This window comes from Oratosquilla oratoria, chromosome 40 (genome assembly GCF_046742065.1).
Source record: "Oratosquilla oratoria isolate Oo_2021 chromosome 40, ASM4674206v1, whole genome shotgun sequence".
Taxonomy (NCBI): Eukaryota; Metazoa; Arthropoda; class Malacostraca; order Stomatopoda; family Squillidae; genus Oratosquilla; species Oratosquilla oratoria.
In genome coordinates, this window is record NC_134816.1 from 6745955 (window position 1) to 6764141 (window position 18187).

At 41.4% G+C, this 18187-nt stretch overlaps 1 protein-coding gene across 4 annotated transcripts in view; it reads right to left on the reverse strand.

The window, feature by feature from the left end:
• LOC143020626 (uncharacterized) overlaps positions 1-18187 on the reverse strand; it is a 154014-nt gene that overhangs the window by 40509 nt on the left and 95318 nt on the right. For all 4 annotated transcript variants that reach the window (XM_076177101.1, XM_076177102.1, XM_076177103.1 and 1 more), the window contains 2 exons: positions 16342-16554; positions 4092-4208 (listed from right to left, as the gene is read on the reverse strand). In XM_076177101.1, the coding sequence (XP_076033216.1) occupies positions 4092-4208; positions 16342-16554 (330 nt within the window). The remainder of the gene's footprint in view (positions 1-4091; positions 4209-16341; positions 16555-18187) is intronic.

The window sequence follows — 18187 nt, forward strand, 5'->3', positions numbered from 1 at the left end:
ACTAAGAGGAAATTGTATGAAGGAGTGATTGTGCCAACAGCAATGTATGGGGCAGAGACATGGAACAGAAGAGAGGAAGAGGGAAGGAGTTTGAATGTATTTGAGATGAGGTGTCTGAGAAGTATGATATGGGTTACTAGGCTGGATAGAGTGAGAAATGAGGTGAGGAAGAGAACAAGGGTGGTAAGGGAGTTGAGAAATAGAGTGGATGAAAGAGTATTGGGATGGTTTGGACACATGAAAAGAATGAGTGAAGAAAGACTAGTAAAAGAGGTATGGAAGGCAGGTGTGGGGGGAGTGAACATGAGGGGGGCAACCAAGGATGAGATGGATGGATGGGGTAAAAGGGGCTTTGGTGAAGAGGGGGATGTTTGTTGAGGAAGGACGGGAGAGGACAGAAGACAGGGGGATGGGGGGTGAGGTAGTACACATGAGAAAAATTTGATGCAGCCCGAAGGGATATCTCTCCATTTTCTCCTTTCTGCATGAGGGGACGGAGAGGGGTGGGACAGAGAGGGGGGTCGCCGATTTAATGAAGTGGCCTTGCTGTGGATGTGCTGTGTCTTGCGTCACTGCCTCTGACCCAGGGTAGTGGACAAGATGCAGTGATGACCCATCATCCAGGAGGTGTCAAGATAAGAGGGAAGGTAGAGGGTGGAGGGGAGTGGAGTGTATTAGGGATGGAATGGGTGGGAATGGTTTTTATACCTTTTTCTTTTCAGCTACTTCCCTTGTAAGGAGGAAAAATCTTTTGGTATATGTACGTATGCTAAATGTGAAGGAGGATAGGGAGGGAAAGGTAGTTGCAGTGGGAAACAGTAAGAAAATGACCATGATGAGTGAGGAAAATGGAGGAGAAATAGGGGAAGATGAAGAGAAAGCAGCTGTTAAGATGATGAGAGCAGGTAAGGCACCTGGTCTGGATGGATGCCACGCAGAATATCTGAAGAAAGGAGGTACAATTGAGGTGAACTGGCTGGTGAGGTTATTTAATATTTGTTAATGAGAGGATAGAGTGCTGGAGGAGTGCCAGTATAGTTCCACTTTACAATGGAAAGGGGGACAAGTGTGAGTGTAGTAGTTACAGAGGGAGCTTGTTGAGTGTAACTGGGAAGGCTTATGGGAGGGTTTTGAGATTAGGAGAGGAACAGAGGGAGTAATTGGTGAGGAACAGTGTGGTTTTAGGACAGGTAGGGGTTGTGTAGATCAGAGTTTTGTGGTAAGACAGATATGTGAGAAAGCTATAGGAAAAGGTAAGGATGTTTTTTGGGCTTTTATGGATCTGGAAAAGGCTTACGACAGGGTAGACAGGAAGGCATTGTGGGAGGTGTTGCAGATATACAGGATCTAACAGATAAATCCGTACAACTTCTTATCACATGTTTTAAGATTAATATCTCGGGTTATAATAAACAGAGAGTTATGAAATTTTCAGTATATTCAGAAAAGGCAATAAGAACAATGATTTCATTCAATGTAACCACCTTCAGCTGTTATGACGCTTTCAACGCGTTTACGAAACTTGGATACAGCGTTGATGATCTCAGACTTTGATAATGAACCCACAGCCTTCTTGATGTCTGTCTTCAGGGTTGTTATACTTCTGTGTGGCTTGTCACATGCCTTGGCCTCAATTTGCGCCCAAAAATAATAATCTAAAGGGTTTAGGTCTGGCGAATTTGAGGGCCACAACTCTTTGTTCCAGAACTGCACATTTGACCCTTCGAGAAGGTTGGTGGTCCTCTTCGCTGTGTGGGCTGGAGCCGAGTCTTGTTGGAAGACAAACTGGTTGCCACTAGCATTATCTTTCATCCAGGGTATTATTTTCTCTTCTAGAACTTTGCAATAGACAATGGCATTGACTTTCTCCTTGTTGTTGAAGAAGTGAGTGAAGACGTCCCCCTCAGTTGACACCACACAGAGCACCATGACACTTGCTGGTTTCTTCGTCGTTGTCTTGTGTTGAACCTCTGAGGATGAGGAGGCTATCCAGCGATCATTCCGCTTATTGAAAGTCGCATCAACCGTGAAAATCTTCTCGTCGGAAAAAAACTTGATGACTGAGCCATTTGACTTCATCCAGTTCAACAGCTTTTGGCACCTGGTCAAGCGGATTTCTTTCATTTTTCGTGTCAAAAGATGTCTTTTTCCTTGTGAGAATGAGGTTAATCCCAATTTCTTTAATGCTCTGTGAATTGTCATTGTGCTGACACCTCTCTTCTTTGCCAATGTCGATAATGGGAAGGCTGGATTTGCATTGACACTTCTCTTGAGACCAGCTAAAAAGTGAGGTGTTAGAATTCTGCCCCTTCTGGGCTTGTGAGCAGCTCGTTGGTCTTCGCCGGTCTCATCAAAACGTTTACAAACATCGTAAACAGTTTGTCTGGAGTATTTTAGCATCCTTATTATGGCGCTAGGAGTGTGACCCGCGCGACGAAGTTCGCATATGGCTGAACGTTTGGCTTGTTCCATTGCTTAATGTTTATTGCACCGGTGCTAGTATACAACTGGCTAAATTATTAGACAAATGGAAGTATCTGGAAACAATCAGAATTGCCATATGTTACTTTTTAAGTGTTTAAAACCTCTTCAAATTTTGTACGGATTTATCTGTTAGACCCTGTATGGGATTGGAGGAAAGCTGTTAAGAGCAGTCAAGAGTTTTTACAAGAGTAGTAGAGCTTGTGTTAGGATTAGAAATGGAGAGAGTGAATGGTTTGAGGTAAAGGTGGGACTTCGTCAGGGATGTGTTATGTCGCATGAGGGGGAGTATGAGAAATAAATCGACACAGCCCGAAGAGATTTCTCCCCGTCTTCTCCTTTTCTGCATGAGGGGACGGAGAGGGGGGTCGCTGAATTAAAGAAGTGGCCTTGCTGTGGATGTGCTGTGTCTTGTGACACTGCTCCTGACCCAGGGCAGTGGAAAGGATGCAGGGATGACTCATCATCCAGGAGGTGCCAAGATGTGAGGGAGGGAAAACGGTGGAGGGTAGTGGAGTATGTAGGGTGGGAGTGGTTTCTATGCCTTTTTCTTTTTGGCTACCTCCCGTGTAAGGGGGAAAAAAGGCTTTGGTATATGTATGTATGTAGTTGTGTAAAGATTAATTATTTTTATCTAGTAGTAATAAATTACAATAATTAACCTTTTTTTTCACTGGCACACTAGGGCCAAGATGAAAAAAATATCTGTATATGTCATAGACATCATTGTTTACAAAGTTTGTGGTATCTGGGAGGCATAGTGTGAATGTGATGCAGGATTGTCTAAAAGCACAGTGGAAAACTGATGAATGCATCATGTATATAACACTTAATATTTTGACTGCTCACCGACAGCACTGCAAAACTAACATGAACACAGGTAAGCACCAATTATGCTCTAATATGAAAACTTCTTCAGGGAGATACTTCGATTCCAAATGATAGCCCATAACTATACCATCTATTCACATATTTTGCCAGTTGTCAGAGGTACTTAGGAAGTCAAGAGTAATCTCAAAAGACAACAATGTCAACTGAGATTGCTTGAGTTATCCATAATGACATCATATGAACTAATACCAGGAGGTGGCAATGTTTGGTGTGTTTTAGAATGCAAATAAGCAGATGACAAATATTTTTGCCAAAAAGACCCTCAAAAACTATTTTTGAGATAAGATGTTTTAAACATGGCTAACATGAAAATAAATAACATTATGAAAGAAAAAATGCAAAGTTGTACCTGGACATAGTGGTTACCCTTTAAATCAACTCCAGATATTTAACTCTGCCTTGAAGGTGATGTATCTCCCTGCATTTCCTTTGACCCAACCAGTGTGACAAGTTACAAAGTTGACCTTTCATCTACAAGATGCAAAGATGGGAATGGAGATAAATGGGTTTTGGTGTAGAGTTGGTGTAGGATGAGTGTGCCATCTGTCTTAGTCAATGATGACATATGGGGAAAATGCCTTGGTATGTTTCTAAGTTGTTCCAAAACTTGATATATATGTATAGAAACCTGTTTCTTGCATCCTTCAGGATATTGTTTTGTATGTGTGTGAGTATACATTAAATTTCTCACTTACTATTGTACATTTCTTAAGTCTCACCTTAAAGTTCCAACGTGCACCACATCCACCCTCTGTGCCAAGGAAGAGTTGTCCCCAGGCAACCTCCATACAACAAACACCCTCACCTACTTCTCGATGGCAGGTTGTTGCACCAGTCTGTGAGCACAAGTAAATTTAATTGATTACAGCTGTGATACATTACAACTTACACTATATTACTTATTTCAGAACTGATGCACAGTTAGATACAACTGGTTCCTGCAGTTGCAGAATATATACAATGCTTTGATTTTTATGGAATTCACGTTGAAAATACAGAAACACAAGCAGATTTAATATTTCTTCTGAACTCCTAATTTAAGATGGGTTACAAAATTTATGTGATCAGCTAATATAGAATCTGGGCTAATCTTTGAGAAAGAGAGATGGGGTACTGAGAAGTGGGGTAAGTGCTCAACAGAATTTTCAAAAGACTAAAAAGATACTTTGGAAGGAAGTGAAACGATCAAAGGGAAGCAACTCAGGTTGAGAAGTAGGTGAAAGGTGCATATGGACAAGTGCTGACAGAAATGAAGACAGTCTGGGGAAGATCGAAAGAGGATTTCAGGGAGGTGGTGACTTTAGAGGACAGAAATGTTGTGACTGTAGGGGTGGCAGATTCTAGGAAAATGATTGTGATAAGAGGTGTGGGAGGGCTAGAGGAAAAGATATACAAAGATCAATGAAAGATATGAGAGCTACTACAGCAGCTGGGTTGGATGGTTGTTTTAGGAAGTGTCTAATGAAGGGAGTTCTAGTGGAAAGGCTGATGAGATTGTTTAATTTATGCCCAAGTGAAGGAAGTCTCCATTGGATTGGAGTGGATGTATAGTTCCAAGGTAAATATGAATATACAGATGAACTGGAAATGGCTGAAATTATGAACAACCATTTCAAATCAGTATTCATGATAGAAAACTCACCTAACTGTGAGGAAATAGAGAGCTATCCCCCTCAATGAAAGAAATAATTGTAACACAGAAGGAAATCAGCGACCAAATCAAAACCCTTGATGTCAGAAAATCACATGATCCAGACAGATTTGCAAATTGGATACTGAAAGAATGCATGGAGGAATTAACAGATAAAATATACAATATAATTAAATTCTCACTTCAAGAAGGAAAAGTGCCACAGGACTGGAAGAATGCAAACATTGTACCGATTTATAAGGGAGGAAACAAGGAAGATCCATCAAATTACAGACTGGTCTCCCTGACAAGCACAGTAGCAAAAATTTGCGAAAAGGTCATCAAAAATAGATGGGTTAACATTTGGAAGAAAAAACTATACTGAATCCAAATCAATTTGGATTCAGACAAGGAAGATCATGTACAACAAACTTGATCTGCTTCTACTCGAGATTAATAGATATAATACAAGAGAGATGGTTGGGCAGACTGTGCCTTTCTGGACCTACAAAAGGCATTTGATAAGGTACCACACAAGAAACTAATAAGGAAGATAGAATCAATAGGTGGCATCAGAGGAAAATTATTGGAATGGATGAAAGACTTCCTGACTGGGAGGAAAATGAGAGCAGTAATTAGAGATAAATTCTCAAATTGGGAAGAAATGATAAATGGTGTCCCACAGGGATTAGTACCGGCCCTGATCATGTTTGCCATATACATGACATGGATGAAGTAGTGTTATATGAATTTCTTTGCAGACAACGCAAAAATACTAAAGAAAGTAAAAACTGAGGAGGATTGCAACTCATTACAACAAGACTTGGACAAGACCTGGAAATGGACTCAAAAGTGGGAAGTGAAATTCAATATCAAGAAATGTAGTATAATGAAATTTGGAAAAAGTAAAAACAGAATATCAAGAGATAATAAAATTGGTGAGGAAGAGGTCAAAAAAGTAAACTCGGAAAAAGACCTTGGAGTGATGATCAGCAAAGACTTGACACCAGATAAGCATATTAATAAAATAGTCGGAGAAACCTACAATTCACTGAGGTCAATAAAAGTGGCATTTGCCTGTTTGGACAAGGAAATGATAAAAAAAAAAAAAAAAATTAACTACACTAATAAGACCAAAACTCGAGTACGCAGCAACCCTATGGACACCCAGTACCAAAATGAATATAAAGTAATTAGAAAGAATACAAAGAGCAACAACAAAACTGGCACCAACTCTTTCCAAACTGACATATGAACAAAAACTGTCCAAATTAGAATTACCAACTCTGAAAAAAAAAAGGGAAAGAGGAGACCTACTATCTATAGAATTATGAAGGGAATGGAAATTTTAGATAAGAATGATTTATTAAATTGGGACAATGGAAAAACAAGAGGACATGAAAAAAAAAAAAAAAATTAGATAATTACAGAAGAGATCTGAAAAAGAAATAGCTTCCCACACAGAGTGATAGATACTTGGAACAAATTAGACAAAGAAACAGTGTGTGCAAACACTATTCAAGATTTTAAGAAAAAACTTGATCCTGAGAGATACAAAGACAGGTCACCACGAGCATAGCTCCCTTCCTGTATAATACAACTAGGTAAATATACAAGGGAAAATGGGAAAAGTATGAATGAAGTAGTTTTCTGAAGTAACAGTCACCAGACTGGCCCCTAAGTTGCTCAAGAAAGGAAGAGATACTGTGTAGTCTAGGTATGGATAAAATGGGAGCAGTGTAGGATAAGGTGTTCAATGTATTCTGTGTAGTGAATACTTATGGGGCAGTTTGCTTGTAGCCAGGCCTACTCTGTATTCATGCTGTTTAATGGTTGGATGGTGACCTGAACACAGTTATGCCAGTCAGGTTCTTGCTTGTGGGAGGGAATTTCTGCATAGGGCTGATGTCTGGAGGAATTTAGTAGAATAGGGAGTTTGGTGGTTGGTTCTGGAGTGCTTGCTTTGTAATATGCATGTGTATGTATTTTTGTATAGATGTACTGCATGGTGCAGAGGTGGACTGTTGTAGACTATTGATTAGTGTGTTACCATTACTTCTTAACCCCTTCCATATGGTGACACCTACGTAGGCAGCATGAGGAGCAAGTGGGTACGCGAGGCTGCCATATCGGCGTCTTGATTATATTTATTGTAGTTGTCCCTGCGTGACTGCCATACTCTGTAAACTGGCTTCATCACATTTTCTATGGTTATCAAAATTCACGGGCGAAAGAGAGAATGATCGATACAGCGGTGACTATTTTATATAATGCGAGTATTATGATGCAACATCGTACGTCTGGCAGCTAATGCTACCCGCGAGATTTTGGCCCGGAGTGAAGTGGTTAAGTTCCTTGCACTTCTGTTATGTAATGAGATTGGATTGGGTTGAGGGTTCTTGTAGAGATCTATGTGACTATCATTTTCATGTGCTGTTCTGTGGAAAGGATTTATGTTTCTGTATGCAGATGTTCTATTGGGATGAATTAAAGTGTTCTTGATTGTTGGGAACACCAGAGGCTGGACAAATGTGGTTCTCATGATATGCCATGACTGAGGTTTCTCTCTGCTGAACAAAACTTGTGCTTACTATTGATTTTAATGTGCTTATTTTGTCTGTACAGCACTTACACACACAAACAACTGGAGCTGTAACCAATACAAGATAGCCTTTACAACCACAAACACATACTAAACTGATCCTTGTGTGACAGTGTCTAACTTCTAACTCGTAGGTTCAGCCCCCAATCCCCAGCAAGGAAGGAACTGGGGACCAAACCATCACAAGAGGTCCTTGTCACCCTTCTGGATGGCACAAATCCATGGGAGCAGCTTTGTTATCTGGGGCAAGTACCACAACCCTTACCCAAGAGTACACTTTTATGTTTCTTCAACACGGAGAGGTGACTCTCTAACAATCATTCCTATTAGCCAAAGATATAGAGAACATCCCTGGGCCCATCACAAATTTCTCATGTCCAAGATGCTCCAAACACATCACCTGAACCATCAAAGGGCTCAGTTTAACCCCTTCCATACGGTGCCGCACACGTAGGCGTCATGGGGAGCAAGTGTATTCGCGAGGCTGCCATATCGGCGTCTTGATTATATTTATTGTAGTCGCCCCTCCATAATGACATTCTTTCTAATTCTTTTGTAATCGCATTTTCTATGGTTATCAAAATTCACGGGTGAAGAGAGAACGATCGATATAAGCGGTGACTATATTTTATGATGCGAGTATTATTACGACACGTCGTACGGCTGGCATTGGCTGCTGCCACTGAGATCTAAGTCCATGACGCCTACGTGTGCGGCACCGTATGGAAGGGGTTAATGCAATTTATGTCAAATCTGGACACAACTCGCAAAACACTTACTGACATAAAATACTACACAAACACCTGGACCTGTTCCTCATGCCCACCCTTGACCTCACCCTCAGCCTGCATCCTCATCCACACCCCCATCCTTGCCCTCCTATTTACCCCCATCCACTTCCCCTCTTCCTCCTAACTCTGATCCTAATCTTCCCCCACCCATACCCCAACCCTGTGCAACAATACCCAACACATACAGGATGCACATCAATATTTTACAATTTCACAATGATAGTATCAACACAAACTAGAACACTTTCTCAAACAACACAACAGACATGTTGCCATCATAACACACACACACACACGAGGAATGTCACATATGGAAAGAATAGAGTAGAAATAATTATGATCGAAGTGGAAGACAGAGATAAGAAGAGCAGAAAGTTTGTAATAAATTATGTGCCTCCAAAAACAGCCTCGTGGGAAGAGAGAGAACATAAAAGTATGTTAGAAGACACAAGGATAACATTAAATAAGATAATGGAAGATGGGGGAAGAATAGTTATAATGGGCGACTTTAATTGCAAAGTCTGCTGGGAAGAGATGACAGTAAAGGATGGAGACAACTCATTGGGAAATGTTCTACTCGAGATGATTATTGACCATACAATGACACAATGGATTCAAGAGAACACTAGGTATAGAAATGAAGAAGAACCAGAGACTAGACCTAATAATCACATCAGAACCTGAAATAAAGGGAAAGATTGAACATAAGACACCAATATGTAAAAGTGACCACATATTGATTGAACTGGAACTAAATACGGAAAAATACATGAAAAATGAACAATATTGAAAAGGAAGATTGATGTATGAAAAAACAAATTTTGATAAAATAAGAGAATTCTTTCAAAAAGAAAACTGGGAAAGAATATACAAAGCGGAAACAACAGGGGAATAAAAATGGAATATTTTGACAAAAATTTATAATAAAGGAGTGGAAAAGTATGTCCCAAGACAAAAGCAAGAAAAAGAATATGTAAAGTGCTGGTACAACAAAAGTTGTAGGGAGTTACAAGACAAATGAGATAAAGCTAGGACACAATGGAAAAAAGACAAAAGACCTGAAAAATGGAAAATATATACTTGTTATAGAAATGGATATATACAAGTGTGCAGAGAAAAAAAGAGCATATATATACCAAGGCTTTTTCCCCCTTACAAGGGACGTAGCCAAAAAGGAAAAGGCATAAAAACATTTCCACCCATTCCATCCCTGAATACACTCCACACCCCTCCACCCTCTTATCTGAGCACCTCCTGGATGAAGGGTCATTCCTGCACCTTGTCCACTGCCCTGGGTCAGAAGCAGTGTCGCAAGACACAGCACATCCACAGCAAGGCCGCTTCATTAAATATGCGACCCCCCCTCTCCGTCCCCCCATTGAATAAAAGGAGAGGACGGGAAGAAATCCCTTCGAGCTACGTCAACTTTTGCTCACACATACTACCTCACCCCCCATCCCCCGCCCATTCCACCTCATGCAATCACATCATCATCCATATACAACCATTCTCCATTCACCCCTGTCTTCTGTCCTCTCCTGTCCTTCCTCAACAGACATTCCCCTCTTCCCCAAAGCCCCCTTCACCCCATCCATCCACCTCATCATAGGACGACCCCTCATGTTCACTCCCTCCACATCTGCCTTCCATACCTCTTTTACTAGTCTTTCTTCACTCATTCTTTCCATGTGTCCAAACCATCCTAATATTCTTTCATCAACCCTATCTCCCAGCTCCTTTTCCACACGTGTTCTCCTCCTCACCTCCTCATTTCTCACTCTATCTAGCCTAGTAACCCCCATCATACTTCTCAGACACCTCATCTCAAACACATTCAAACTCCTTCTCTCTTCTTCTCTTATGTTCTATGTTTTTGCCCCATACAGTGCTGTTGGCACAATCACTCCTTCATACAGTCTCCTCTTAGCATCCATTCCCAAATGTCTATTCCTCATTACACTCTTTAAAGCACCAAGGCATTTACTCGCTTCTCTCAATCTACATTCTACCTCCACCTTTTCCTGCCACATTTGCAGCCAAGTATCTAAAACTATCCACTTCCTCCAGTCGCTCTCCCTTAATGCTTACTTCCAGTCTACTGCCATTTTCACCCCTTGTACATCTCATCACCTTACTTTTACCCACATTTATCTTTAGCTTTCTTCTATCACATACTCTCCCAAACTCTGCCACCAACTTCCTCAATCCCTCCTCCGATCCTACCACAAGTGCAGTGTCGTCCGTAAACAACAGCTGGCTCACCTCCCACTTTTTTCCATTTTCTTTAACCATTTCCAATCCCTGACCCACTACCCTTGCATTTACCTCTCGCACCACCCCATTCATGTATAAGTTGAACAGCCAGGGCGACATATTGCATCCTTGACGAAGTCCCACCTTTACCTCGAACCACTCACTCTCTCCATTTCCAATCCTGACACAAGCTCTACTACTCTCATAAAAACTCTTGACAGTGCCTTTCTGTCTACCCTATCGTAAGCCTTTTCCAGATCCATAAAAGCCAAAAAAACATCCTTCCCCTTTCCTATAGCTTTCTCACATATCTCTCTTACCACAAAGATCTGATCTACACAACCTCTACCTGTCCTAAATCCACACTGTTCCTCACCAATTACTCCTGTTCCTCTCCTAATCCTCTCAATCAAGATCCTCCCATAAGCCTTCCCAACTACACTTAACAAGCTAATCCCTCTGAAACTACTACATTCACACGTCCCCTTTTCCCTTGTAAAGAGGAACTATACAGGCACTCCTCCAGTCCTCCGGCACTCTACCCTCTCTCCAGCAAACATTAAATAACCTCACCAGCCAGTCCACCATCACTGTACCTCCCTTTTTCAGACATTCTGCATGGCATCCATCCAGACCAGATGCCTTACCTGCTTTCATCATCTTGACAACTGCCTTCACTTCATCCTTCCTTATTTCTCCTCCATTTTCCTCACTCATCACGGCCATTTTCTTAGCATTTCCCACTGCAGCTATCTTTCCCTCCCTATCCTCCTTCACCTTTAACAACTCCCTAAAATATTCTGCCCATCTTCCCTTTACTGCCTTCTCTTCCATTATCATCTCTCCATCTGCACCTTTTACCTTTTCTTCTCTACTTGATTTGCCTCCTCTTCCTCTCTTAATTTCTTTCCAAAACATCTTTTTATTACTTTCAATATTTTCTGTCATACTCTTACCCCACTTCACATCTGCTCTCCTCTTTGCCTCCTTTACCTTTTGCTTTACTTCTCTTTTCTTTTATTTGTACCTCTCATACGACTCCCTCGTCCTATTTTGTAACCAATCTGTGAAAGCTCGCTTCTTCTCTTCTACAACCTTCTTTGTTTCCTCATCCCACCATTCACTACCCTTCCTTCTAAAAATAGTTTAGATAAAATAGTTTAGATAAAATGAGATATGAAGACGGGACACCACGAGCATAGCTCCCCTTCCCGTAAAATACAACTAGGTACAACTAGGTAAATACACACACATACAAAAAAAAAATAATACAGCACTCACAAAAAACACCTTCATTTCATAATTTCACCACCATCAAAGACCAGACTGACAGCAACAACAGTGCAATTGTCACCCTAGTCCACCAATCCATCTGCTTTGGAGACACAAGTACATACATACATATACCAAAGGCTTTTTCCCCCTTACACAGGGAGTAGCATAGAAATCACTTCCACCCATTTCATTTTTCATATATTTCACTCCCCTCCACCCTCCTCCCTCCCTCCTATCTTGGCACCTCCTGGATGACAGGTCATCCCTGCATCCTGCCCATTGCCCTGGGTCATCCACAGCAAGGCTGTCCCCTCATGCAGGAATGGAGAAGACGGGAAGAAATCCCTTCAGGATACGTCAATTTTTTTCTCATACATACTTCCTCACCCCCATCCCCCACCCACTCCCCCTCATGCATCACAGCCTCATCTATACACAACCCTTCTCCATTCACCCCTATCTTCTGTCCTCTCCCATCTTTCCTCTACAGACATTCCTCTCTTTTGTAAGGCCCCTTTCACCCCATCCATCCATCTCATCCTAGGACGTCCCTTCATATTCACTCCTTTCACCTCCGCCTTCCACACTTCTTTTACTAATCTTTCTTCACTCATTCTTTCCATGTGTCCAAACCATCCTAATACTCTTTCATCAACCCTATCTCCCAGCTCCCTTTCCACCCCCGTTCTCCTCCTCACCTCCTCATTTCTCACTCTATCTAGCCTAGTAACCACTATCATACTTCTCAGACACCTCATCTCAAACACATTCAAACACCTTCTCTCTTCCACTCTCATGTTCAATATTTCTGCCCCATACATTGCTGTTGGCACAAACACTCCTTCATATAACCTCCTCTTAGCATCCATTCCCAGATGTCTATTCCTCATTACACTTTTTAATCCACCAAGGCATTTACTCGCATCTCTCAATCTACATTCTACCTCCACCCCCACTCCTCCCTTTCCTGCTACATTCACACCCAAGTATCTGAAACTATCCACTTCCTCCAGTTTCTCACCCTTAATGCTCACTTCCAGCCTACTGTCACTCTCTCCCCTTGAACATCTCATCACCTTACTTTTGCCCACATTTATCTTCAGCTTCTTTCTTTCACACACCTTCTCAAACTCTGTCACAAACTTCCTCAATCCCTCCTCTGATCCTGCTACAAGCGCAGTGTCGTCAGCAAACAACAGCTGGCTCACCTCCCACTTTTCTCCATTTTCTTTAATCATCTCCAACCCTTGACCCACTACCCTTGCATTCACCTCTCACACCATCCCATCCATGTAATGATTGAACAGCCAGGGCGACATAACCCAACCCTGACAAAGTCCCACCTTTACCTCAAACCATTCACTCTCTCCATTTCTAATCCAAACACAAGCTCTACTACTCTCATAAAAACATAAGATATATAAATACATATGTAGGGAATAAAAAAAGAAATTGTGAAAAGGACATAACAGACAAATGTAGAGATCAACCCAAATCATTTTATTGATATGTAAATGGCACCAATGAAGGAATCAAATATTACTCAAAATTAAATAAGGAATAAAATATTAAAGCTTGATGTTAACAAATCACATCCTGGAGTTGCAAACTGGATACTAAAGGAATGTATAGATGAACTAACAGGAAAAATATACAAAATAGTTGAATGCACTGTATGGGGCAGAAACATGGAGCATAAGAGAGGAAGAGAGAAGGAGTTTGAATGTGTTTGAGATGAGGTGTCTGAGAAGTATGATGGGGGTTACTAGGCTAGATAGAGTGAGAAATGAGGAGGTGAGGAGAAGAACGGGGGTGGAAAGGGAGTTGGAGATAGGGTTGATGAAAGAATATTAGGATGGTTTGCACACATGGAAAGAATGAGTGAAGAAAGACTAGTAAAAGAGGTATGGAAGGCAGATGTGGAGGGAGTGAACATGAGGGGACGTCCTAGGATGAGGTGGATGGATGGGGTGAAGGGGGCTTTGGGTAAGAGGGGAATGTCTGTTGAGGAAGGACAGGAGAGGACAGAAGACAGGGGTGAATGGAGAATGGTTGTATATGGATGATGTTGTGATGCATGAGGTGGAATGGGCGGGGGGATGGGGGGTGAGGTAGTATGTGTGAGCAAATTTGACGCAGCCCAAAGGGATTTCTCCCCGTCTTCTCCTTTTATGCATGGGGGGACAGAGAGGGGGGGTCGCCGATTTAATGAAGCGGCCTTGCTGTGGATGTGCTGTGTCTTGCGACACTGCTTCTGACCCAGGGTAATGGACAAGGTGCAGGGATGACCCGTCATCCAGGAGGTGCTAAGATAAGAGGGAGGGTGGAGGGGTGTGGAGTGTATTCAGGGATGGAATGGGTGGGAATGATTTTATGCCTTTTCCTTTTTGGCTACCTCCCTTGTAAGGGGGAAAAAGCCTTGGTATATGTATGTACAGTTGAATGCTCACTCAAAGAAAGAAAATTACCATGAGACTGGAAAAATGCCAATAATATAAGGGAGGAAATAAGGAAGACCCTACAAATCATAGACTGGTGTCCCTAACGAGCACAATAGTTAAGATTTGTAAATCATTAAAGATGGACAAAATATCTGGGTGAACAATATACTGAACCCGAAGCAATTTGGATTCAGAAAGGGAAGATCATGTACCGTTAATTTGATTTGTTGTTGTTGTCGTTCCCTAGACTGTCTGTCCGAGCAGTCCCGTCTCCCCAAGGAATGCCATAGCCGAAACTGGGTTTTCCCACAAATCCTTTATAGAGCGTATGTTGTGTTGTTTGCGTGCATGATTGTGTATAATGCAGTCTTCCATTTGTTTCTATTCAAGATTGATAGATATATTGCAAGAAAGGGATGGCTGAGCAAACAATGCCTTCCTGGACTTACAAAAGGCATTTGATAAGGTACCGCACAGAAAATTGCTATATAAATTGGAAACAATAGGAGGCATACATGGACATCTATTGAATTGGATGGAGGATTTCCTACATGGAAAAAAATGAGAGTAGTGCTCAGAAACAAATATTTAAAATGGGAAGAAATGAGTAGTGGCATCCCACAGGGGTCAGTACTAGCTCTGATAATGTTTGCTATATATGTGAATGACATAGACAAAAGTAATGAATGTTACATGAAGTTCTTTGTGGATGACGCAAAGTTATTAAAGAGAATAAACTCTGAAACAGACTGTGACCCATTACAGAGGGATCTGAACAAAGTCTCAGTGGAGCAAGAGATGGGAAGTAGAATTCAACATCAAGAAATGCAGTATAATTGAATTTGGGAAAAGCAAGAATAGGCTATCAGGACAGTATAAAATTGATGAAAAAGAAGTAAAGAAAGTAAATTCTGAAAGGGACCTAGGAGTAATCATCGCCAAAGACATATCGCCAGATAAACATATAAAATTGTCAGAGAAACATACAATTTGTTGAGATCAATAAAGATGGCCTTTAAATACCTGGATAAGGAAACTATTACAATAATATTACAAACACTGATAAGGCCAAAACTGGAATATGCAGCATTGATATGGTCACTCAGTACAAAAAATACAAGAAAATTAGAAAGAATACAAAGAGCAAAGACAAAGATGGCCCCAACACTTTCAAACCTGACATATGAACAAAGATTGGTCGAACTGGAACAAAGAAGAGAACGAGGGGACCTACTAACCATCTACAGAATTATAAAAGGAAAAGAACGCCTTGATAGAGAGGACTTATTAAAGTGGGACAGAGGGAAAACAAGAGGACATGCAATGAAATTCAAAAAGGACTACAGAAGAGACCTGAAAAAGAACAGCTTCCCACACAGAGTGATAGATATATGGAACAAATTGGATGAAAAAATAGTGTGTGCAAACACAATACAAGAATTTAAGAACAAACTTGATTTTGCGAGATACAAAAATAGGTCACCACGAGCATAGCTCCCCTACCCGTAAAACACAACTAGGTAAATATAGCAAGGCTGCTTCAATTAATCAGTGACAACCTCCTGCTTCACCCCCTCATGTGAAAAAATAGAAGACAGGGAGAAAGCCCTTCAGTCTGTGTCAAAATATTATTCACAAATAAGCACGACCTACCCCCATCCTCTGCCCCTCCCTTCCTTGTATAACAGTATCATCTATACACAGCCACTCTCCACTTACCCCCATCTCCTACCTTCTTCCTTCCCTGCTCAGCAGATATTCCCCTCTTGCTCAATGAGCCCTTCACCCTATCCATCTATCTCATCCTCGGTTGTCCCCTCAAATTTGCTCCCTCTTCCTCTGCCTTCCACACCTCTTTTACTAATCATTGTTCATTCTTTCCATCTATATACAATTCAAAAACATGATGTTATTAAATTCTGCCTGAAACCAACATTCACCTTAAACATACTGCTTTTCTGCCATTTACATACTTACCTTGCCATTAAACACACAAATGGTCTGATCAGCAGAGCCAGTGATGACTTCAAAATCGGGCATGAGAGAATCAAAGGCTGGGGTTCCCTTGACCACAACACAAGTGACCCGATCCTGGTGGTCTTTGTAGGATGCTAAGACCTGACCTGACTTTAGGCAATAGCACCGTGCTGTGCCATCACTTGAGGCACTGAACAAGAAATTGCCAACCAGCTGCAAGTAAAAAATATCTATTACAAAAGTGACTGACACAGAAAAGTTTTGGTAGAACAATTTACAAACATGTAAGAAATATGCATAAACCTTAACCGATAACTTAAAAGGAACAAAATTATATAATTTGTAAATATAAGCCACAAGCAGATGGATGGATGTGATAAAATGGGGCCTCAGGACCTAAGGAATAATGTAGAGTGCAAAAGATATGAGCAAATGGAGGAAGATTGTAAATGGATGAAACAATGACACAACCCAATGGGATGTTTCTCTCACCACCATCAATTGGGAGCATATAACCAGGGGCACATTGTTTCTCTCATATTCTATTGACAGTCCCCATGGTCTCTCCAAGCAAGCTCTCATGAAGCCACCCTTCCCACTTCAAACAACTTTGACATGTTTAATTAACTTGCCTTAGCCATGAGTTCTGTGGACATCACCTTTGTCTTCTCAGGGTTGTCCCTTGTGGAGACAATGGTATTATGCAGTAGTGACTGCAAGGTAGTATGCAGTCAATGTTTTCAGGACTGTTTTAGGGCATCCCTACAAACTGGAGCCACACACTATTTGTCTCCGAGTATAATCTACTAACGTAGGAATGATGTTACTTTTGTACTACAAATCCTTTATACTGTTCCCTTGAAACTATCCTTTACCATATCTATGACTTTATTACTATCCCCTGTGGTGAGGGGAGAAGAATACTGCCACCACATTCCCATGTGAGTCATAAAAGGCAACAAAGTGGGAAGGAGAGATGGGACCAGGGATACTACTCTCTAAAAACTGGGTCATTAAAAGTGTATGGTTGTGGTACAGATAAGAGTAAAAGGGAAGACCTTGGCAGTTTGTGAGAAGGAAGATGGATCTGCTTGTGTTAAGTGACACTAAGTTGAATGGGTGATTTTGAGTATGGGAGTGTGGTGGGGAGTGTCAGGAGTGATGAGGGTGCAAGGGAAGTAAGGAGTGGCTCTGCTAGTAAGAGATGACATGGCATGTGGTGAAGTGGAGGGAAGTGTCTTTCAGTTTAATGTGAGAGAAGGTGAAACTGGGAGATGTGGGTTCTTGCTCTCTCCATTACCAATTCTAACACAGGCTCTACTACTTTTGTAAAAACTCTTGACTGCCTTTAACAGCTTTCCCCCTATCTCATATATCTGCAATACCTCCCATAGTGCTTTCCTGCCTACCCTGTCATAAGTCTTTTCCAAATCCATAGAACCAAAAAAAACACCTTACTACTTGCTAAACCTTTCTTACCTGCCTTACCATAAAAATCTGATCTATGTAACCCCTATCTTTCTTAAACCCACACTGTTCCTCTTCTAATTTTCTCAATCAAAACCCTCCCATAAGCCTTCCCAGCTACACTCAACAAACTGATCCCTCTGAAACTACTATACTTATACTTGTCCCATTTTCCCTTAAAAAGTGGAACTATACAAGCACTCCTCCAGTCCTGTGGCAGCCTTCCCTCTTTTAGCATACATACATACATATACCAAGGCTTTTCCACCTTACAAGGGAGGTAGCCAAAAAGGGAAAGGCATAAAAACACTCCCACCCATTTCATCCCAAAATACACTCCACACCCCTCCCACCCTCCCTCTCATCTGAGCACCTCCTG